The following is a 23,581-nucleotide window of genomic DNA, read 5'->3' as shown; positions in this document are numbered from 1 at the left end:
TTCTAGCTGTGATGATAGGAAAACATTCTAGAATAATTATCAAGATTCAGGAGCTTGCAGCAGAGTGTAAATTGATCCATTTCTTCCATTCTCTAGAAGTCTAGCTTCAAAAAAGAGTCAATTAAGCTAAAGAATAACATAAAATTATAAAAATTGTGAATTATAGGGCAATATTTTGAGCTAAATACAAGATCGTTCTATTGTGTGATGATAGAGATGCAGATAAATTCCTATTGTTGCATACTGAAGTACTGTGGTTATCAAGGTTCTGTTAAGAAGGTCTAAATTCTTTGGTCTCCCTGCAAGGTAGAAAACCAGTCTGATCTACATGCTGAAGAATTCTCAAATGTTTGAAACTGTGAATTGGAAAGCCTGACTCCCTTGTTGGTTTGATATCTTTTGATACTGTTGTCAGAGAAAATCCTGCCTGTAAGAAAAAAAATGCAGCTGGCTTTTTAATGGTAGAGAATATCAAAGGCCACTTAGATGTCCCATGGGCATCTCAAATTCAACATATCCACAATCAGATTTACTACTTTTTTCCCCCCAAAGCAATTCTTTCTTTTCTTGATAATTGTTACCACTATCTATCTTATTACCTAAGCCAAGCATTTGAAAATCAGTCTTCTATATCCATTCTCCATCCAAGCTATGTAGATTTACTTCCTCATCATCTCTCATCTAACCTCCTTCTAATGACCCTGATTGCATCTATCTTGACTTGTGCCCTGATCCTCTTACCTTGGACTTCCTATTCTGAATAGTTATTTATTTGTTTGTTCTATTTTATTTACTTATTTAGCTGTATCAGGTCTTGGTTGCGTCATGTGGGATCTTTCGTTGTGGTGCTCAGCCCCTCTAGTCGTGGCACGGGCTCCAGAGCACACGGTCTCAGTAGCCACAGCACAGGGGCTTAGTTTCTCTGTATCATATGAGATCCTAGTTCCCCGACCAGGGATCAAACCCATGTTCCCTGCAATGCAAGACAGATTCTCAACCAAGAAAGTCCCTGGATTCCCTACTCTTTACTAAGTGATACGTCATCATCTGGCCACCAAAAAAAAACCCTTTCCAAATGCATTTCTGTGTTACTTTCCTAGTAAGTCTTTTGGGGGCTCTCTTCTACCCATGAAGAAAATCTAATCTTTGGAGTGGCATCCAATGCTCTCCACAAGTTGGATCTTGCCTCTCCAGCTTCAAATCTTTACCCGCCTAGCCTGTCTCATTCCAACCATACCTGGTCACTTGGGGGTCTTTGGAACCCTCTGTTTTGCTCCATACCTTTCCGCCTTCACTCACACTTGGAATTCTCTCCCACCATTTTTGAGAAGACCTAATTATCTTTCAAGATTTAGTTCACACTTTACCACCTTCCTGTAGGGTTTTCTATTTTTACCACCCACAGACTGTTTTCCCACAGAATTAACCACTCTGCCTTTGCGTTTCTCTTGTGGACCCCTTCCTGCACTATAGCACCCACTTTGTTGACCTGCTTCCATAATAGACTGGCAGCTCCTTAAGCGAAGACCTTGGCTTTTTCTTTCTTTTTACTCCTAGTATCTAGTGCTGCCTGTACAATTCAGGCACTCAGTAAAGCTTCATTGAATGAATGAGTTAGTAAGAGAAGTGTCAGAGGCCGGATGAAAAGGTTGGCAGAGAATGCATGGTGTTAAAACTGGTCAAGAAGAAGATACAAAAAATATAGTGATGAGAGTAAGAGAAAAAATCATCTACTAAGAAGGACTGGGCCTTGTATGGTAGATGAGGATGAGCAGCATGGTGGGATTAACTTATGTTAAGCTTCTGACTAGGATTCTGGTATGAGGTTCTTCTATTGCTGTACAAAAGGACAGGTGGTGTTTGAAGGCAAATGAATTTTTCTGGATATAATCCTTCCTATTTGCAAATATTAGCACACACATGCTAAAGTTTTATAGTAGCACTGCATTTATCTAGTGTTTACAGTGTACAACATTCTTTACTTTTATTATTTTATTGGACCCTTAGACCAGTTATCCCCATAAGCTTCAGTTCCCTTTTTGTAAAATGAAGATAATAGCTTAGGATTGTTTACAAGAGCTATTATATGTCTAGTGCACAGTTGTTAGATCAGGGCTTTGTGACTCGTAATGCTTAAATGACTTGCTTAAGTTCACAAAGGTAAGTTAATGGCGTGCATGTGTGCTCAGTCACTCAGTCATGTCTGATTCTTTGCAACCCCATGGACTGTAGCCTGCCAGGATCCTCTGTCCATGGAATTTTCTAGCAGGAATATTGGAGTGGGTTGCCATTTCTTACTCCAGGGGATCGTTCTGACCCAGGGATCAAACCCACATCTCCTGCATAGGCTGGCAAATTCTTTACCACTGTGCCACATGGCATATTTAAATTCCTCTGTCCTCTTTTTGTACAGTAGTATTCTGTTTTGCTATACCAGAATATAATAATATCTTCTGCATTACTTAGGGCATGGCATCTTTAATTTTCTTGAGAGGCTTACCCAAAAAGAGTCTTTGGAATTACTCAGAGAGTTTATTGCCAAAATCAAGCAAAATCAAAAACTTGGCTAAAACCAAAATGTCAATATAAATAATATTTGTATAGCTTGCATGGCTTCCTAGTCCCTCTGTTTTGTGCTTGGGGGTTTTCCACAGAGAATCTGAGCGACTAGCTCCTGGCCTTGTGAGGTTTGTGGAGATATGCTCTCATTTAAATTAATTTCTAAAGTATTATTTTTGAGTCCAATTTTAGACCAGAGCAAGTGTCCATTTGGGGTCCTGGAAATATGGTAGCAGAAACCTAGTGGGAACTAGAATAGGAAGAGAGTGAATCTGGGCTCCGGCAGACACTGACGATCACCCCTGTCTGTCCTTGTGTTCTCTGTAGTGTCCTGTCCAGGAAGAACCTGAAGCCACAAAATATGAAATGGAGATGAAATTATTAAGTGAAACAGTTTCAGCAGGTATTCTTCCAAGTCACATTTTTAGAATTTAACTTGACTGGGATTTTCTGCTTACAAAAGAAACGCAAGGATATTAGAAAATCAACTCAGATGTTGCAGAAGTATATTTAAAGTGAAAATTTTTCCTCATCTCTCTACTGAGATAACCAGTGTTAACAATTCTTTTGAATTTGTTGTACTCTGTCTCCATCTCTCTCTTTTTGATTTTAAATAAAACCATCGGGTCATGTTATATGAATATTCTCATTGAAAGTTACTTTTTTTTCACCTAACAATATTTGTGATTGTACATACACACATAAAACACAATACATTTTCTACTTAAATGAATAATATTCAGCATTATTCTAAGTCAGAACACATTGATAACCTTACTTTTTAAAGTATCTATGTAATGCTATGGGACGTTATCATCTATTAATAAGGACTTAAATAAGGTTATTTCTAATTTTTTTTATTATTACAAGCAATGTTGCCTTGAACATTCATAAGCACACACATGAAGTTAGAAATTTCTTCACACTTTTGTATTTAGTCTTATCATGGCAAATAACAATTGGATACAGTTTTTAAATGTCAAGATGATAGTGATGTCTAGTTTGCAGAACTTGTAGTTTGAGATTTATGTAATCTTTTTCATTAACTTTTATCATTTTGCTTCTTTCCCAGAAACTCCTTAGGAATGTATTTTTTATACAGTTCTTAGCATAGTTTTTATAACAGACTTCTTGTCCACTTCACTTTTTCCAACACACTTTTGTGTCAACAGTCAACTAGGTTTATATCATTATAACTTTTCCGTAATCCTTATGAGATAATTTACCTATGAAAAATATAAATGGAGCCCTCCCCTGCACCCTAACATTATGCATGCCTATTCCCACTTTGAAGTGAATGATTTTGAATTAACCACATTCTGAAAATGTGTAGTTGCTAAATACAAATTTTCTTTTCCAGTATTAGAATGCTTTCATTTCCCTACTAAGAAAATACAGAAATGTTGTGATCTGTTTAGAAACTCAATCAATCTGATGAATTTCAGCACAGGAGTTGCTGTTAGAGAATGCTTCTGAAAAGCCCTATTTCCTTGAAGAAAATGAGGTTGATTTATGCCAGTTCACAACCCTGGGTGGCGTGTACCACTTGGATATTTTGGAGCTTCCTCCACAGTGTAAACCAATGAAGGGCTGGATGATTGTGGAAGTAGGTTGATTCTTGAATCAAAATTTATGCATAAAATAATTTCTCATGCTTTAACTTTATCTGAAATGATTTAACATCTATTTAACCCTAAAATGATTTAACCCTATTAAACAGGCACAAATGCGGAAAATGTAATTTTAAATTGTCTTGAATTTATGAATCAAAATCAGATACTAAAGGAGAGGAATCTGAAATAATAATGGATTTTAAAACTAGAATTCATACATGTTAACTTAATTGTAAACCTGTAACTCTGTGTATATTATGCCAATTTGGCCTTAATAATGACAGTCATTTTCAGGGGTCATCAAATTTTTTCTGTAAAGGGCCAGGTGGTAAGTATTTTCAGCTCTGTGAGCCATACCAGCTCTGCTGCAACTCCTCAACTCTGCCATTGTAACATTAAAGTAGCCATTGGTAAATGAATGGACATGGCTGTGTTCCAGTTAAACTTATTTTACAAAAACTGGTAGGGGCTAGATTTTCCAAGGACCATAGTTTGTGGATTCTAGTCTAAATCAGTGGTTCCCAGCATGTGGTCCCTTGACCAGAAGCCTCAACGTCATTTGGCATCATCTGAGAATTTGCTAGAAATGCAAATCCATTGCCCCCACCTCAGTCCTACTGAATCAGAAAGTTTGGAGCTAAGACTCAGCAGTCTGTGTTTTAGCAAGACACACCCTAAAGTTTGAGAACCACTGGTCTGCATTCTTGATATACAAGTGTGGTCCATGAACCTGCAGCATCTGTATCAGCTGAGAACTTGTTAGAAATGCATCATTTGGGACTGTACCTCAGGTCCACCGAATCTGCATAGTAACTGCACATGAAAGTTTGAAAAGCACTGATGTGGGCAATGCCAATGGTATTGATGCACAGATAGCAGTCATTGAGTAACAAGGATACTGATGGTAGCAGTTGTCAATCATTTTTCAAGGAGTTCTCGCTCTTGTTTCAGTAAGTAGTGACATTTGCACTAGTATTGACTTGATTTAATTTTTAGTGGCCTACACCCCAGATAATACCCCATTATGGTAAAGAATCTGCTTGCAGCACAGGAGACCTGGGTTCAATCCCTGGGTCAGGAAAATCCCCTGGAGAAAGGAATGGCTACCCACTCCAGTATTCTTGCCTGGAGAACTCCATGGACAGAGGAGCCTAGAAGAAGCCATAACTTCTTTATGCATAGGCATTCTTGAATTAGTGTAGTATTTATCTATTTTTTTCATTATCACCCCTCCAAAGAGCCTTTGTAGACTTTTTTCCTAACTGTCCCCCATAAAGTATTAATACCACATGTATACTGTATATTTACATATGTGCTGTATGTATATTTGTGTTTTATACCTAAAAGAGTACAATTTTTTCATGACCCCTCTAAACTAATTTTTACCCTCTTAGGGATAATATTGCTGTTCCTTTCCCCTTCTCATAAATGAGAATGCAGTTATTAGGTTGACCCCGGAGAGATAATTTGGTTTGTAGCCCCTCTGAGGGGCTTCCCCGGGGGCTCAGCAATAAAGAATCCGCCATAAATGCAAGAGACTCAGGAGAGACAGGTTCGATCCCTGTGTCAGGAAGATTCCCTGGAAAAGGGCATGTCAACCCATTCCAGTATCCTTGCCTGGGATGTCCCATAGACAGATGAGCCTGGTGGGCTATAGTCCATAGGGTTGCAAAGAGTCAGACGTAACTGAAGCGACTTAGCACGCAGCCACTTTGAAGAATCTATTTGAATCAGCCTTCCCTACCTCAGAAATACCTGAAGGGCAGAGTGGAGTCCAAAAAGACACCCTTTGGTGGAGGTAGGCTTTCAAAACTCTTTATCCATAGGAAGGTCTAAGCCTGAACTGGGAATTTCAAGGATGCATACAAAGATCTGGTGTTCCTGAATTCCTGAATTTTGTCCTGGTATCCTGATACTACTCTAGGTGCTCTATTTGAGCCCAGAGTATTCTCCATCACATTTATTTTTCCCTCCTGCAACAAAGAGACCTTCCTCATTTTCTAAGTCCCTTTTAAATAATCTCACACTTCCTCTAGAAATTTTCCCCAACCAGTTTTTCCTCTGTTTTGCAACATTTGTAATCTTCCCTTTCCTAGATCCATCTCTGCTAAATTCTGATAATAGACAAATCTTCTTTATCCCACAGACATCTGCTCTTGGCTTAATTTACTTTCTCCCCATCACCACCCCCCTGTTTTTTAAAGATGTACTTGATATATAACACTGCATAAGTTTAAGGTATGCAATATGATGATTTTTAATTTCATTCATTTATTTCCACGCTTCTCAAAAGGTTGCTTATTCTTTCTGTCTTCACCCACACACCCTAACCAAGTTACTGGAACATGAGATTTGGGGTCTTATACATCTACTGGGTTGGTCAAATCTTTTAAGATTTTGTTGTTCAGATCTTTATATAAGATGTTAGGGGAAAACCCAAATGAACTTTTTGGCCAATCCAATACTTTTGCCTTCTAGTGCCTTCTTGAAGTCATTTTGTAATCTTTGGCACATTAATTGATTTTTCTAAGTCCCAGTTATCTTCTCTGTTCAACACATATCTCGTAGAATTATTGGAGAAATAAAATGAATAGTTAAGTCCCAGCCAGCCTAGAAGCTGGCCTATAAAAGAGTTCTGAATTACATTCAAATGTAGTGATTTTTTTCCCTCAATCATTAGCTTTAATTTTGTTGTGACATTTTGTTTGTCAATCTATAGTGAAATGTGACCAAACTCGTTTATTTAACATATATAGCTTACTCTGCATAACTCTGCATCATAAACTGTTACCAATCAGCTTCTAACTTAGTATTATCTTGGTCATTTTTAAAAGATACTCAAAGAGGGATTGCAGAAATATACATATCCTCCAGAAACTACAGAAGACCTTGAAGCAGAAAATGTTTTTCCACCCATAGAGGTCACGCTTGAAGTTCATGAGAATGTAATCTTCTTTGAGAATCCTATGGTTGCAAGGTGGGATGCTGAAGGTACAATGATGCCTTAACCAGCTTTGATAATTATGTAATGAAAAGAGGTATAATAATATAAATCCTTAAATCAAAATAGGAAATGGAGAATGTAAACTGAGTTTCTAATCATACATATTTCTGTGCCTATTCTAGGGTCTTTGTTTCCTTTTGATGGAAATAAATAGGGATGTTTTTAAAAAGAAGGAAATGAATAAAAATATCAAATAGTATAGCAAATCAAAAACAAATGAAGAGCCTACTCTCTCTTGAAGTGGCCAAATAATTCAGATTGGGGTGATTATTTTAATGTTAATGATTTATAAATTGCAAAGCTTATTACAACCAGGTACTGAGGATGGGTGTCTTCCCAGGTGGCTTCAGTGGTAAAGAACCCGCCTGCCAAGCAGGAGACACAGATTCAATCCCTAGGATGGGAAGATCCCCTGGAGAAGGAAATGGCAACCCACTCCGGTGTTCTTGCCTGGGAAATCCCATGGACAGAGGAGCCTGGCAGGCTATAGTCCATGGGTTCTCAGAGTTGGACATGACTTAGCAACTAAACAACAACCGAGGATGGGGAGTGGGCAAATGGGAAACCTGAGAAAGAGGAAAACCAACCACTTTATGCCTCTATAACTTTTAACTGTTGAACCATGAGAAATTATTGCTTATTCAAATTGTTAAATATCAATAAATCAGAAGTGTTAACAAATACAAGTTAATCATTCACCAATTATTAACAAATACCTGATTTGGGGTTGGCAGGCTAAACTTTGAAAGGTCTTGGTCTTGTGAATTAATGTATGCAAATCTGGGGACTCTTAGATGAAAGTTGAATAGCTTTGTTTTTAATGTAGGTGAATTATTCTACATCCATTTATTTGTGAAAAGGTTTACATACTAGATAACAGGTCTAGATAATAAGATAACTAAAGCACAGAGCTATTACTTTAGTTATGGGAGCAGAGAATTTAGAGACTATTTTGTACTTTAAATTTTTTTATGGTTGCTACAACACACTATATTTTTGCTTGTACAGACATAACCACAAGATTTTTAGTGTAGAGATAGTTTATGTTTTAAAAACAGTATATTTCTATCAATACATTAAACCATAAAATATATCAAAATGAACATTGGGTAATTTTTTCCTTTCATGTTGCTTTAGAGGTTTCACTTCTCCTTTCCTTTAATGGTAATGTTCCTAAATATTTATTTATCAAATTAAAATTAGAATTAGACAAGATCAGTTATCCCACATGATTCAGGGAAATACGACAAGTAAAATTTGACTCTAATTGCAGTAATTATATGGCAGTAATCTACAACTCGATGGTTTCCCTGGTAAAGAATCCACCTGCCAATGCAGAAGACTGAGTTTCAATCCTTGGTACAGGAAAATGCCCTGGAGAAGGAAATGGCAACCCACTCCAGTATTCTTGCCAGGAGAACCCCATGGACAGAGGAGCCTGGCAGGCTACAGTCCATGGGGTCACCAGGAGTTAGACCTGACTTAGCGACTAAACAACAATTTTTATGGTTATAAATTAAAATAATTTTGTAAATGTAAAAACAGAAAGAGGAACTATATATAACTTAGTTTTCTAATATAATTATTTATTATATTGAATTCAAGAGTCAAAAATAGAACTAATATAACACTGTAAAGCAGCTATACACCAATTTTTTGAAAAGTTTTTTAAAAAAAGTAGGTGTATGGGGATGAAAACTAGAGAGAGATGGGAATGACAGCTGAGGTTGGGAATTACTTTATTATTTATTACTTTATTCATTATCCAAGATAATTTTCATTAGGAGGATGGCCTCAATAGGAGGAGAGTTTAAGTGTGTAGGGACAATATTATATATTCCTGTCTACTATTGTTTATTGAATGCTTTAAAATTAATGCCTAAAAGTGTTTTATTTCTTTTTTCCAGTAAATTTTCAAATAAATACATGCAAAATTAAAAAAAAATTTAAGTCAAAAATAGCCAGTGGAACCTTTCATGTGAGAAGATAAGAAAGCCAAGTGGAAACGAAGAGGGTGTTCTAGGAAAAGAATGATTCATTCCTTTCATAAAATGCTAAACAATAAGAAAGAGATAAATGAGACACGATTCCTTCTTCCAGGAATTTTCAAAGTTGTAGGAGAGGCAGACAGGGAAAGATACCATACACAAGGGGGTAGAGTAGTAAGGGGCTATATGATAGAAGAAAGTGCTACAGAGCAGAGCAGTGACCGGGTCCCATCTGGAGTGTTAAGGACAGCTTGTCCTAGGATAGAATACTGAGCAGGTCCTTCAGAGACTGAGAGACCATTGATGTAGTATATTCTGTGTGGGCATAAGTCTTCATTCCTCTTGGGTATATTGGTAGGAGTGGAATTTCTGGGTTGAAGAGTAAATTGATGTTCAACTGTTTAAAAACTGCCAAGTTGTTTTTCAAAGGAGCTATAACCACAACACAAGGTTCCCCATTTCTCCATATTCTTGCCTCCATTTGTTATTACCTATTTTTTTTTTATTAGAGCCACCCTAGTGGGTGTGAAATGGGTTTTCATCGTTTTAATTTGTATTTCCCTAATGCATGGTAATGTTAAGCATCTTTTTTTATGTATTTACTATACTTTCATGTAGCTTCTTTGATGAAATGTTTATTCAAATCTTTTGCCCATTTTTAAGTTGTGTTATGTTGTATTATTGAGCTGTAAGAGACACAAAAGACCACTTATTATATGATTGTGTTTAATGAAAGTTAAGAAAAGGCAGATCTTTAAGTATATTAATAGTTTCTTGGGGCTGGTGATGCAAATGGGAATTAACTATAAATAGACATAAGAGATCTTATTGGGAGGATAATAATATTCTAAAACTGAATGGTGGTGATGATTGCAAAACTGGATAAACTGACTAAAAATAATTGTATACTCAAGATAGGAGAATTTTAAAGTTCTTTAAAAAGAAAGATGAAGAGAGGTTCTCTAAAAGAGGAAGGGAAATGTTCTCTAGGAAGAAAGAACTGCATGTGCAGAGGCTTACAGGTTTATGATGTTGTTGGGGAAGAAAAGAAGAGTGTGACTGGAAAGAAGTCTGAGAAGTAGCAAAGAAGGAAGCCAGAAATGCGAGTCAGAGCTTCATTCTGAAAGTCTTGTGACCATGCTGAGGAATCTGGACTTGATCCTGTAGACAGGAAGAAACTCCAGTGAAGATGGTTTGTTGTTGTGATCCTATTCTCAGTGTGAAAAATCAATTTATACATATTGAAGTTAGTGGAGTGGTTTCATTCATCTTATTTTTGCAGAGGAAAATATGGAACTAATGTCTTATTAATCCTAATTATAAAGGTAAACAGTGGAAAACTGATGGCATCAGCAACGTGTCTTACAAATCGGAAGAGAGACTTGTAACATTCAACCTGGAAACTTTTTGTCCTGTTACCTTAATTCAAGATGCCCATATTAATATGCCATACCAGTCATGGGAGCTAAGACCACTTGATGTGAATAAAGTACTTCTGACTGTAACTACAGTATTTACTGAACTTCAAATACAAATCAAGGTAAACCACTGTTATAGCAAGTCATACCAAAGAGTTAAGTCTCTTGATGACTATTAGAGTGTGTGTCAGAACAGTCAATCACTGATGATTTACATATTGAAATATGTCTTTTATAAATATATTGAAAATATACCTCGAGCTGGCACCCCACTCCGGTACTCTTGCCTGGAAAATCCCATGGACGGAGGAGCCTGGTAGGCTGCAGTCCTTGGGGTCGCTAAGAGTCGGACACGACTGAGCGACTTCACTTTCACTTTTTACTTTCATACATTGGAGAAGGAAATGGCAACCCGCTCCAGTGTTCTTGCCTGGAAAATCCCAGGGACGGTGGAGCCTGATGGGCTGCCGTCATGGGGTCGCACAGAGTCGGACACGACTGAAGCGACTTAGCAGTAGCAGTAGTTTCTAAATAAAATACTGAGTATATAGGAAATAACATGTAAAAGTAAAGTATAAGTTTGTGCCCTAAAGTTACTAGGAATAGAGCAATTGATGAAACTCTAAGTATGGTTGCAGTATGACTTTCAGAGGTGTTGGTCCACTAGAGTGATCTTATCACAGGAAGATAGCACCCAGCGGTTTGAAATCCCTTTTGAGTAACTCCATTGCTACAGAGTCTGACTCTGATTTCAATACCCGTAGACCACGAAATTTTTGTACCTTATTTTATGTTCCTGGTTATGTTGCAGTGTCTCCTAGTTTGTAGTCTATGGGAACTTGAATAGAATTTGTATCCTACTATTGAAGGAAATGGCAACCCATTCCAGTATTCTTGCCTGGAGAATCCCAGGGACAGAGGAGCCTACTGGGCTGCCGCCTATGGGGTCGCACAGAGTTGGACATGACTGAAGCGACTTAGCAGCAGCAGCAGCATTGTGTGAAAATTTTATAACTGTTAATTATGTTGAATTGGTTCATGGTGCTTTTCAGGCCTACTATATGTTTCTACTTTTCTGTCTCTTCTATTAATTTTTAAGAGTTTGATATTGAAACTCCAACTAAAAATCTTAATTTATCTACTTTAAAAAATAACTAATGTATAGTAGAACAATATGTAACTTTCTTCTGTATTTTCCAAATCTCCTCTAAATATGTTATTATACTTTCATAATTAAAAAAAAAGAAATTACAGTCTGAAATTTAAAGACAATGAGTAGATTTAGTGGTTACTTGAGGCTGAAGTGGGGAATGGATATAAATAGGCATAAGGGATTTCACTGAGGGGATGAAAATGTTCTAAAACTGATTTATGGTGATAATTGTACCAGTCAACAAAGTTACCAAAAAAAAAAAAATCACTGAACTGTGCACTTGAGATGCGTGAATTTTATGATATGTAAAATATACCTCATGAAAGTTGTTTTAAAAAAGAGATTTTTTTAAAAAAAAAGATATAACCTGAAATTCTTTATGAATGTGGCAGAAAAGCTAGAAGATCATCAGACTTGGTTTTTAAGGTCAGAGGAGAGATGTGAACTCTATACACCTTCAGATTACCACTTTTCAAACTTTAAAACTGGATAATAATTTTGCATTATTATGTTAAAATTTTATACATATAAAAAATTATGATTTTTAAAAGTTGCAACATGGTTGCTGTCAAATAGCTCTTCTACTTCAACAGGAGCACATGCAGTATTCTTAGATCATAATTTATAAAGTAGGCGACCAAAGAGATCCTTGGATTGCTCAGATGAGCCTGAGAAAAGTTGATAAACTGGTTAAGGTAATATGGAAACTTTGAGGTGGACCTTTTGGATCAAGCCTAAAATATGTCTGTCCTGCATTCTTTTTAATATAGGATAATACAGGATTTTCTAGAAAAGAAAAATAGTTCCTGTTGTTCAGTCACTAAGTTGTGTCCAACTCTTTGCAAACCCAAGAACTGCAACACGCCCTGTCCTTCACTATCTCCCAGAGTTTGCTCAAACTCATATATATCGAGTTGGTGATACCATTTAATTACCTCATCCTCTGTCTCCCCCTTCTCCTCCTGCCCTCAATCTTTTCCAGTGACTTGGCCCTTCACTCTGGCCCTTCAAGTGGCCAGAGTACTGGAGCTTCAGCTTCAGTCCTTCCAATGAATATTCAGGGTTGATTTCCTTTAGGATTGACTGGTTTGATCTCCATGCTGTCCAAGAGACTCTCAAGAATATTCTCCAACACCATAGTTGAAAAGCATCAATTCTTCAGGGCTCAGCCTTCTTTATGGTCCAACTCTCACATCTGTACATGATTACTAGAAAAACCATAGTTTTGTATAAAGAACCTAACAGCTGGACCTGGAATAATGAGGTAATAATTTCTTTAACTTACTTATATAAAAGCTTCTTTTTTCTTATTGAAACTAGGAAAACCTCTGCATGTTAGCTTCAATCAAAGTAAATAGCAAAAATCATTCTTCTATTTTGGAAGAAAAGTGGATGACTCCTGTTTCTTTCATTAGTGCTTTGAAAAAGGCTGGATTGAATATCTTCCCTACTGGACACTCTCATCTTTATGTTGTTATAAACTATAAGGTAAGAATGAATCCTTCCAAGTTTAATGTGATGGACATTTAGAATGTTAGCAAGTATTACATTTTATATAAATCTTAAGGTACACCAATGAGTTTTCTATATTCACTTATATGAGATTATAGTTAGAAAGGAAGGAATAAATAGCAAGACTAGAAATCCAGTGATTTCTGGTGAAAAAGCTGACTTAAAACTCAACATTCACAAAATTAAGATCATGGCAACCAGTCCCATCACTTCATGGCAAATAGATGGGGAAACAATGGAAACAGTGAGAGACTTTATTTTCTTGGGCTTGAAAATCACTGCAGATGGTGACTGCAGCCATGAAATTAAAAGATGCTTACTCCTTGGAAGAAAAGCTATGAGCAAACTAGATGGCATATTAAAAAGCAGAGACATTACTTGGCTGACAAAGGTCCATCAGGTCAAGGCTTTTCCAGTAGTCATGTATGGATGTGAGAGTTGGACTATAAAGAAAGCTGAGTGCCGAAGAATTGATGCTTCTGAACTGTGGTGTTGGAGACAACTCTTGAGAGTCCTGTTGGACTGCAAGGAGATCCAACCAGTCAATCCCTAAGGAAATCAGTCCTGAATATTCATTGGAAGGACTGATGCTGAAGCTGAAACTCCAATATTTTGGCCACATGATGCAAAAAATTGACTCATTTGAAAAGACCCTGATGCTGGGGAAGATTGAAGGCAGGAGGAGAAGGGGACGACAGAGGATGAGATGGTTGGATGGCATTACCGACTCGATGGACATGAGTTTGAGCAAGCTCTGCAAATTGGTGATGGACAAGGAAGCCTGCTGTGCTGCAGTCCCTGGGGTCACAAAGAGTCGGGCATGACTGAGCGACTGAACTAAACTGAGAAATATAGGGTTCTTTCAAATTTAATATTCTGTAGAATGATCTTCATATTGACACATGGAGCACAACCACAGCTGGTCAGTTTAGTGCAGAGGTAGTTTGGGCAGCATCCCATTTTGTCTGCTTTCTTTCTTCTTCCAGAGTGCATATATGGAAGATTTCTGAAAAGAGTAAATGACTCAGTAGTTTCCCAAACATGATAAATCAAGTGAAATTAAATACATACAAGGACCACCGATCATTAAAACCCACGTCCTCCTACTTCACAGAGTCTTCCTGTCTGCATATTGCTTCATGTAACTCATCAGTTGAGTTAAATGAGATCCTTCCATGTTAAACTCTGAGCTCCTTGAGAGTGGTGACCATTCCTTAATCAACTTTGATTTTTCTAGCACCAACCCTATTCCCAGAACACAGTAGATGTTTGTCAAACATTCATGATACATAAATTAAGACAGAGTGAGTTCTAATCATGAAAGATGTTTTGGGCAGAAGAGTTCTAAACTCAAGAAAAAGCTTATAATATACCAGAAAATGACAATATGGGTAGACACATACTGGAAATAATCACATTATAAGAGTGTATACATATATGCATAGCGGAAAAAATCCCACTTCAGTTTTAGTAACTCAAGTTGCCAGTTACTCTACAAATGCTGAACGTCATATACTACTCATCTTTTCAGAATACTGTATTCAAGAATTTTTTTCTGAACACTTATATTCCAGATAATGTTTTAGAAACATTATTGAATAAAACAAAGATCTCTGCCCTTGTGGAGCTTACATTCTAGAATAGAGTGAGGCAAACATCAACAATAAACATAATAAAATCAAGTGAAAGAAAGAAAAGGTACAATATCAAATATGGTGTGGGGGGAGGGGGACTCAATAAGAAGGTAACATTTGAGGAAAGCCTCAAGGTGGGGATTGGACATGAGTGTGAGCAAACTCCAGGAGATGGTGAAGGACAGGAGAGCCTGGCATACTGCAGTCGATGGTGTTGCAAAGAGTTGGACACAACTGAGAGACTGAACAGCAACAACGGGGGCTATAAGAGCACAGAGGCCCCGTGGAGCACTGTTAGGACCCTGGGTTCTGCTCTGAAAGGGGAAGCCGTTGCCCCATTTTGAGAAAGAAGTCATGAGTCTGACTTAAATTATTTTTTATATTTGAATTTTTTTTCTTTTAAAATTTTTTTAATTGGAGTATAGTTGATCTACAATGTTGTGTTAGTTTCTGTTGTATAGTAGTGAGTCGGTCATACATACATATACATAAACCCACTCTTTTCAGATTCTTTTCCCATATAGGTCATTACAGAGTATTGTGTCGAGTTCCCTGTGCTATATATCAGGTCTTTATTAGTTGTCTATTTTATATTAGTTGTCTATTTTATATGTGAAAGTGAAGTCTCTCAGTCGTGTCTGACTCTTTGCGACTCCGTGAACTGTAGCCCACCAGGCTCCTCCATCCATGGAATTTTCTAGGCAAGAGAACTGGAGTGGGTTGCCATTTCCTTCTCCAAGGGATCTTCCCAACCTAGAGATTGAACCCAGGTCTCCCGCATTGCGGGCAGATGCTTTGCCATCTGAGCCACCAGGGAATCCCATGTGGCTTCCCCTGTGGCTCAGCTGGTATAGAATCTGCCTGCAATGCGGGAGACCTGGGTTCGATCCCTGGATTGGAAAGATCCACTGGGGAAGGGAAAGGCTAGCCACTCCAGTATTCTTGCCCAGAGAATTCCATGGACTATTTTATATGTAGTAGTGTGTATATGTCAATCCCAACCTCCCAATTCATCCCTCCCCTACCTCTCCTCCTTGGTAACCATAAGTTTGTTTTCTATATCTGTGACTCTATTTCTGTTTTATAAATTAGTTCATTTGTACCATTTTTTAAGATTCCGTTGATAAGTGATATATGATATTTATCTTTCTCTGACTTAACCTCATGTGACTTACATTTTAAATGGATCTGGGTTGAGAACAGACTAGACTGCAGGAGGTCAAGGATGGAAGGGAGACTTGAGAGGCTCTGTGATCAACTCTACTTGTTTTTATACTGACAGCATCCTTCGGTAGAAGTGAAAGCTTATCGGCAAATGGCCCTGTTAAGTTCTGCTTTTGCATTTTGTTGGAGTAAGTGGAATACAGCATGTGATTCTAAGAAAGCTGTATTTCAGGTATGATATGCAAACCCCCTTAAACTTTTGTCTTCCAAAAGAAGATAAAGTACTCAAAAACTAAATGAATGTAGACCATGTTTTCTCCTTTTAAAAAGGTAAAAAATTAAAATTCAAAATGGAGTTGGCAAACTTCATTTTCTTTCATTTTGCCAAAAATATAAAACCAAACCATGTAAAGGTCATGCCTTCATTGTCTGTTATGGTATCAAATGCTCTTGATTTTAGGCTGGAGACTGCTTTACATCAACTGAAGAATAAATGTAAGCCTTTCATGTGAATATGTCTATGATTCATGAACTTTCTCCTCTGAGAGTAACCTTCTGGGCACATTTCCTACTGCCTGCTAAAGAAGTTATCAAATTCTGCAAGCTGACTGATGAATATTTTAGCATAAACGAGCTACCACATTTATTTATCTTGTTTACTGCATGTTTCTTCCATTAGAATACAAGCTCCTCGAAGACAAGGTTTTATTGTTATGATTGTTATTTATTAATATGTTTGGTTATTTTTTGTTTTGTTTTGTTTTTGTTTTATTGTTTCAGGTCCCCAGGACCTGAAACAATACTTGTCACTTGAAGGCATTCAATAAATATTTTTTGAAGAATTAATATATTTTGATAAGCTCCTTAAACACTAAGATATAAATAGTTTCATGCTTTTAAAAAAAAATGGGACGTTAAGAATATTTCTTTTTATCTTAGCAATTTGGGAAACTTAAGCCCTTCAAATATTGGATTGGCCAAAAAAATTGTTCACAATTTTTGTGACCATCATATGGAAAAACTTTGGTCACCTGATGTGAAGAGCTGACTCACTGGAAAAGACCGTGATGCTGGGAAAGATTGAGAGCAGAAGGAGAAGGGAGTGATAGAGGATGAGATGCTTGGATGCCATTACTGACTCAATGGACATGAGTTTGAGCAAGCTCCAGGATATAGTGAAGGACAGGGAAGCCTGGTGTGCTGGGTTATGAATAGTTGGGCATGACTTAGCCACTGAACAACAACAACAAACAAAGTAACATACTCAACTGTCAAAATACCTAATAAAAGAGCAACTATTCACAGATTTCTCTCTCTTTTTTTTTTTTAGGTGAGGGAACACCTTCTTAAAGAAGAACCCATTCAGAACCCTAACTGGACCCTTTTAATGTTTAGTGGTGACAGGGCACAAAGTCTCAAGATCAGTGAATCCAGTGATGCATTTTCTGAAGTCCTTAAAGAAGAAACTGAATTTCATTCCACTTTATATCACATGGTTAAGGATTTTGCTTCTCAGGAAGCAATGAGGGCAGTTAGGCATTCCAACTGCCAGTTTGTTGACTCTGTATGCCACATGCTACTCTCAACTAGGCTACTCAGCTATTCTTAAATCCCCAGCGATAAATTTTATCCAGTATGAAGAATCAAACAACTTGGAGAAACATCAGGTATTTCTTCAATAAAGTGTAATGAGTGAATATATTTCAAACAGGCTGTTCAAATGATCTAATCAGCATTTTATACTCATTTTATTTTTTAAGAATTAGTTTTTTTTTTTTTCTCTTGTACTTGGCCTACTGAGATTTCCAATGTTCACTGTTAATAGTTTTGAATGGTTCTTTATTTCAATAAATTTTAACAAACAATAATAACTCCTCTTCAGAAAGCTCATTTAAAAAATCATATAAGCAGGCTTCCTCCCCACTGCATTTTAGTGAGGAAGGTAATCACAGAAAGAGGGAATATAAAATATCTTACAGTCATTCTGAGAACCTCTGGTTCCATTCTATAATTTCCCAGCTAAAAGTTACCAATGTACAAAGTTCAGATACTGAAACTTTAAAACCAAGCTGCACACAGTAGGGTGGGCTGCAGTCACACAGGCGGTGGCCCGTTGTGTCGCAGTCTGGTGAATGGCCACAAGATGTGTTCTAGAGACATCCAGGGGTCCCCATCCTGTGTGGGGGCAGCGTCCACGGGCTTCTGGAAAAATCGGCCTGTGAAGAAGCTCATCAGCGCTGCAAACAGTACAATGAATGCCACAGAAAGCCAGAGCACCTTGTTGGCCTCTCTGACGGACGTCTTGAGGTTTGTTGCCCAGGAAGCTAATGTATCATAACTACAACAAAAACACAAAATCAGTATGCAGTAATCACAATCTTCTGTATACTAGAAACATTCCTTTTGCCAACAATAATCAAGTCATGGATCTGCCGTACATAATTCCACCAGCGTACACGTGTGCTCAGTCACTTCTGACTCTCTCCAACCCACAGACAATAGCCCACCAGGCTCCTCTGTCCATGGGATTCCCCAGGCAGGAATACTGGAGTGGGTTGCCATTTCCCACTCCAGGGGATCTTCCTGTTGCAGTGATCGAATCCACATCTCCTGCATTAGCAAGTATATTCTTTACCACTGACACCTGCTTGTAATAAGCTACACAATGTCATCTGTTGTCTTGGGCTTGGCCACAATCTGCTCCCTGCTATCCCTTATAATTTTTTAGAATTGAAGAAATGAGGTGCTAAGATAAAAATCTGAAAATTATGTGATTTAGGCATTATTTAACTCCTAACAAGTACATTTGAGTACTAATTTCATTCTTTAAGTCAGGAAAGGCAATTTATATCCCTATGGTAGAAACAACGTTATTTATTGGGTTGAGCACAATTTATGTGTATGTACTTATAAGCATGTCACTTATTCCTCATCATACCCTGGACTTTTGGTGTACTGAAATGTGAACTCTTCCTTTTAGAAACATCCACCAAAAAAGCTTATTACAGCATCATATAAGTCTTTGAAAATAGTTAACTATGTGTTAGGTACTGTACTAAACATTTTACATGTGCTAATTCATTTAATCATGATAGCGAAACAATGACATAAGTACTAGTATCATTCCTACTTTATAGATGAAGAAGCTGATGGTCAGAAACGGATGAACTTGCCCAGGTCACACAGCTAGTTAGGGAGCTACTTCAGTCATCTGGTCCCAAGGCCAAGTTCTTTACACTGTGAACTCCCCTGCCTCCTGTGGCTCATAGGTTCAGGAATAATTCTTGAAGACCATATGGAGTTTGTTATTATTCATCTTAAATTTAACATTTTCAAAGATCTTTTAGTAAAGTAATTTGATTAAGATTGATGCTGCTAGACTTCCCTGCTGGGAAAGTGGTAAAGAATCCACCTGCCAATGCAGGGGACACAGATTCGATCCCTGGTCCAGGAAGATCCCACGTGCCATGGAGCAACTAAGCACCACAGCTACTGAGCCTGTGCTCTAGAGCCCACGAGCCTCAACTACTGAAGCCTGTGTACCTAGAGGCCGTGTCCACAAGAGAAGCACTGCAGTGAGACGCCTGTGCCGTGCAATGAAAAGTGGCCCCAACCGCCACAACCAGAGAAAGCCTGCACACAGCAATGAGGACCCAGTGCAACCAAAAATAAATAAATTTTTAAAGGCAAAAATAATAAAAAAGATTAAAACTTCTAACCCTGCCTTACCTTTCCCCATTCCACCAAAATGATATCATTTAGCAAGTAAATAACTTACATGGAAGAGACATTCCATTTTGATGGATTAGTTTTCTTTTCAGAAAGACTTGGCTTTCTTGTCTTTTCTACTGTTTCTTCTTCTGGTGGTTCTAAGTCATCTTTAGTTCTGTAAATAAGTATTGTTTCTAAGTATTAAAGTATGGATAATTTTCTATAATTATTTATAAAATACTGCTAAGTTTTACTGTATTTTTTGTAAGGAAGCTTACAGATATTTATCTTGCTTTAGAAAAATCTGATAAATACCTAATTCTAAAAGTCAAATCACCAACTTTATATTTTTAATCATTTATAGGAATTTAATTTTTTAAAGTAACTTTGTATTTAGAAAAATAGCAAATGTTTGTTGTAGAAAGTTCGGGTGCTAGCCAAAGAACAAATAAAAAGGGGAGATTTGCAAAGAACATGTGTAAGTTAGTCAGTTCTCACCACTTATAATTAACCAGTGTTATTCTGTGATTTTCCATCTTGGCATGAGCATGCATGTGTGTGAGTGTATGTGTATGTATAAGTAACTACACCTTAAGAAACAAATGTGGATGCCACTATTTCTTCTTCTGTGAATTTTTCATTCAACATACTGTAAAATTTTTCTCAGTAAGTATTCTTTTACCGCATTTTTTTAACATTCTATATTAAATAGAATATAGATAATTAAAATTAATCTTTTCTCTGTTGGTTTTTTGAGCAACACTAAATTGGAATAGCATTAAAGTGTCATTTCTTCTTTCTTTAAAAAACTTCATAATTTAAAAAGTGTTTATGAAGATAGGTTTGGTATACAACTACTTAAAATCAATAGTATTCAATGAACTGGGAAGCTGCAATTGGGTTGACTGTATTGAAATATTATTTAAAGAGGAATCCTTTGCTTGAAAAAAAACTTAACTGTTTCATTGTTCGTGTTCCATGTTTCAGGGACCATTCATGAGTTCCTAGTTAGATTTGAATTTTGAAATCTCAAGTTCATAATCCCCCACAGTGGCCACAATGAACTGCATGTCAAAGTTTTTGTTTTTCAGTCAGACATTTATAGGGAATGCCTGTGGTAGATTTTAATTTGGTTTTTAAAGAACATAAGACTTCCAACCCAGAATTCCTATAGGATTCTCAAGGTTTCAGTCTTTTGTTTGCAAAAACTTCTCAGTAGAAATCATGCCATACAAACAAAAATTTTTAAATAGATAATTTTTCTCAAGGAAACTCTTGAATTTTTTAAAACCCAGATCAGAAAATATCCATTATGTTAACTCTAAATCTTTAATAAAAGGGAATTCAGTCCATGCAATTAGGCTTCCACGATTATTTAAGAGAGAAAAAAGGCTTTGAGGGTAGGAACGATGTCTTTTTCATCTTCATATCCCTTAAGCTTGAGCGTAGTGTGCCTAACATAATAGGCATGCAAGGAATGTGTATACAATCAACATAAAATCATTTCATTAAGATCTCTACAGATGAGGAACAGACCAAATGTCACCAAGGATTTTAGAGGCAGCATTTCTTCATGTCCCTCCCTCTTACCTTCTACCTTTCACTATAGAAGTATATTTTATTTGTTTCACTTGCTAAATATAGAGATAGCAATATAGAGTTTTGTTTTTCCTACTCTTCATTTACCTAAAGAGAAGACAGATGTATATGTAATACACATATATTACATATGTGCCTTTAGGATATATATAAATATATACATATATGTCTATATGTACACACACACATGTTGTATATAATTCATCTAAGTTGATGAACATTTTATTTCTATGGCTCTCTTATGAACCTTTCCCCCTGATGACAATATACCTATACAGGAAAAAGATTATCTTCACAAATCTGGCAAATTTCAGGTTCTTTTCTAACTTAAGACCTCACACCTTGCAATACTGAGTGAATGTACTCATAAGTAACATTTACATAGTGCTTTATTTTCATAAAAGTCTTATACAATGAATGGTCTTTTTGATGCTGCACCAGTGGACTCCACAGAATAAAAGCGATGCCCACTATTTATTCCCCAGTCACGTCAGGTTAATAAACACATCAAGCTTCACCTACTTTAGTTCACACTTTTCTTCTTCAGCATCTGCCCAGGAATAGGTGCTAATAAATCGATGTAATGAGGGACGGTGTTCACTCTGCTTTGACCCCAAAATACGCCTAAATAAAGATGATTATAGGCACTTATCAAATCAAATACTGGTGTAGCCATTACCAATTTATTTCCCACTACTTAAATCAATACAGAAGCAATATGTTCTTATTTTTTCTTTAGCATATTCATGTAATGCTTATCTCATAAGAAAACAATTTCATGATCATATGCCAATTTTTATAACTATTCTGCATATACTCCATACAAAACAAATGTTACTGTATTGCTTATTTCAAACATTTATTTTAGCCAAATTATAAAATAATAAGGTTCCCAAAGAGGCATCATAAAATTATACTTACCAACTGCTTGACCTCCTACTAAATCGGTCATTATTTTCCATCCCAGCCAACTTTAAAGTTCAGACATTAAGGAAATAATAAAATACAAATTTAGTGAAGTTTATACGTTTGTGATATGAAAATTAATTTGCTTCGGACTAAGAACACTTAGGAATTTGCTTACCATTCCTGCATTTCCAATATTTCTGGGCAAAGAGGCAATGGTCACTCTTCGAAGAGAAGATGGCTACTCAAAGGGAAGAAATGTACATTTAGAAAATTCTCAATATTTTATCCTTGTATGAAACACTGACGGATATTCTTGTATGTACACATCAATGTACTTGACCATTGCTGAGTTAAACAAGAGACATATTTTCAAGGTTTTTGTTATGGCCGAATTTCCTTTCAGAAATATTCTGCCAATTTATATTCAACCTTCTCCAACACTGGATAATCTTTGCCAGTCAAGTAAGGAATACAAGGTTTTCTGTTTAGGTTTATAGTAACTCTGAACACCATTTTTCTATGTTGAATAACTATGTATCTGATCTGAGAACCACCTGTTTATGATTTTTGCTCATATTAATTTTGCAAAAGATACTTCTTGGCAAAAAACTTTTTTATTGTTAATGCAGCCAAATCTTTTCATCTTTTCCTCACTTTTGCTGCCATTTCTTTTATACTTGGAGAAATTTCCTCAAATCAAGAGGAGATAAATATGCGTCTATTTAAGAGCTTTCTTTTTTCATGGTTTCATTTTTTTCCATTTAACACATATAAGGGTAAGTATGACATTTTAATGAATGGATGTTTTCTATACCTTAGCCTTGAGATTTACAAAGGAAAATGTTATGTCATATTTTGTGACTCTTAAAGTTGAAATAAGTGGGACTACAGGAAATAAAAATATGGTAAATGTAGGAAAATAAATGAGAATTTTTATGTGAATTCTTTTCTTAAACCATCATCCCTAATTTAATTTTATAGGTTAGTTGAACATCAAGCAAATCAAATTGTGGTCCAGGAATCTGGGTTCTAATCATGGTTCTATCATGATAGGATCATAACTAAACATATAATTTCTGTGAAAGTGATTTTGTTCATCTGTGCAAAAGATCAATTTAGATGGAATGATTTTTAAACTCACTTGCTCAAAAATTCTGTGAAATTCTGATTTTTAAACTGACAAAAACTGCAGGTTGACTTTCAATATCCCATTTTCCAACCCCCCCTCCTCCTTTTTTTAGTAACAGACCTCTTGATTTTCAGTTACACATACAGCCTCCAGAATAAAAGCTCTGTTTTCATTTTGTTTCCAAGCAA

The 23,581-nt window shown here is 36.6% G+C and overlaps 2 protein-coding genes across 15 annotated transcripts in view; one reads left to right on the top strand and one right to left on the bottom strand.

Annotated features, from left to right (window-relative positions):
* DNAI7 (dynein axonemal intermediate chain 7) overlaps positions 1–17,724 on the top strand; it is an 88,253-nt gene extending 70,529 nt beyond the window's left edge. For 4 of the 6 annotated variants that reach the window (XM_044941255.2, XM_006064283.4, XM_006064282.4 and 1 more), the window contains 7 exons: positions 2,887–2,962; positions 4,005–4,165; positions 7,007–7,163; positions 10,490–10,704; positions 13,056–13,223; positions 16,164–16,277; positions 17,376–17,724. In XM_044941255.2, the coding sequence (XP_044797190.2) occupies positions 2,887–2,962; positions 4,005–4,165; positions 7,007–7,163; positions 10,490–10,704; positions 13,056–13,223; positions 16,164–16,277; positions 17,376–17,654 (1,170 nt within the window). In that variant the 3' untranslated portion in view covers positions 17,655–17,724. The remainder of the gene's footprint in view (positions 1–2,886; positions 2,963–4,004; positions 4,166–7,006; positions 7,164–10,489; positions 10,705–13,055; positions 13,224–16,163; positions 16,278–17,375) is intronic. The other 2 variants (XM_044941256.2, XM_044941257.2) reach the window with 2 other exon arrangements.
* A 143-nt stretch (positions 17,725–17,867) lies between these two features.
* The window catches only part of IRAG2 (inositol 1,4,5-triphosphate receptor associated 2), a 109,811-nt gene continuing 104,097 nt past the window's right edge, over positions 17,868–23,581 (bottom strand). For all 9 annotated transcript variants that reach the window (XM_044941249.2, XM_044941248.2, XM_044941247.2 and 6 more), the window contains 5 exons: positions 22,440–22,502; positions 22,277–22,326; positions 21,878–21,979; positions 19,824–19,931; positions 17,868–18,383 (listed from right to left, as the gene is read on the bottom strand). In XM_044941249.2, coding sequence (XP_044797184.1) covers positions 18,140–18,383; positions 19,824–19,931; positions 21,878–21,979; positions 22,277–22,326; positions 22,440–22,502 — 567 coding nt within the window. In that variant the 3' untranslated portion in view covers positions 17,868–18,139. The remainder of the gene's footprint in view (positions 18,384–19,823; positions 19,932–21,877; positions 21,980–22,276; positions 22,327–22,439; positions 22,503–23,581) is intronic.

Source organism: Bubalus bubalis, chromosome 4, assembly GCF_019923935.1.
Source record: "Bubalus bubalis isolate 160015118507 breed Murrah chromosome 4, NDDB_SH_1, whole genome shotgun sequence".
Taxonomy (NCBI): domain Eukaryota; kingdom Metazoa; phylum Chordata; class Mammalia; order Artiodactyla; family Bovidae; genus Bubalus; species Bubalus bubalis.
The sequence above is the reverse complement of the archived record's forward strand: the minus strand, read 5'-3'. Positions and strand labels throughout refer to the sequence as shown.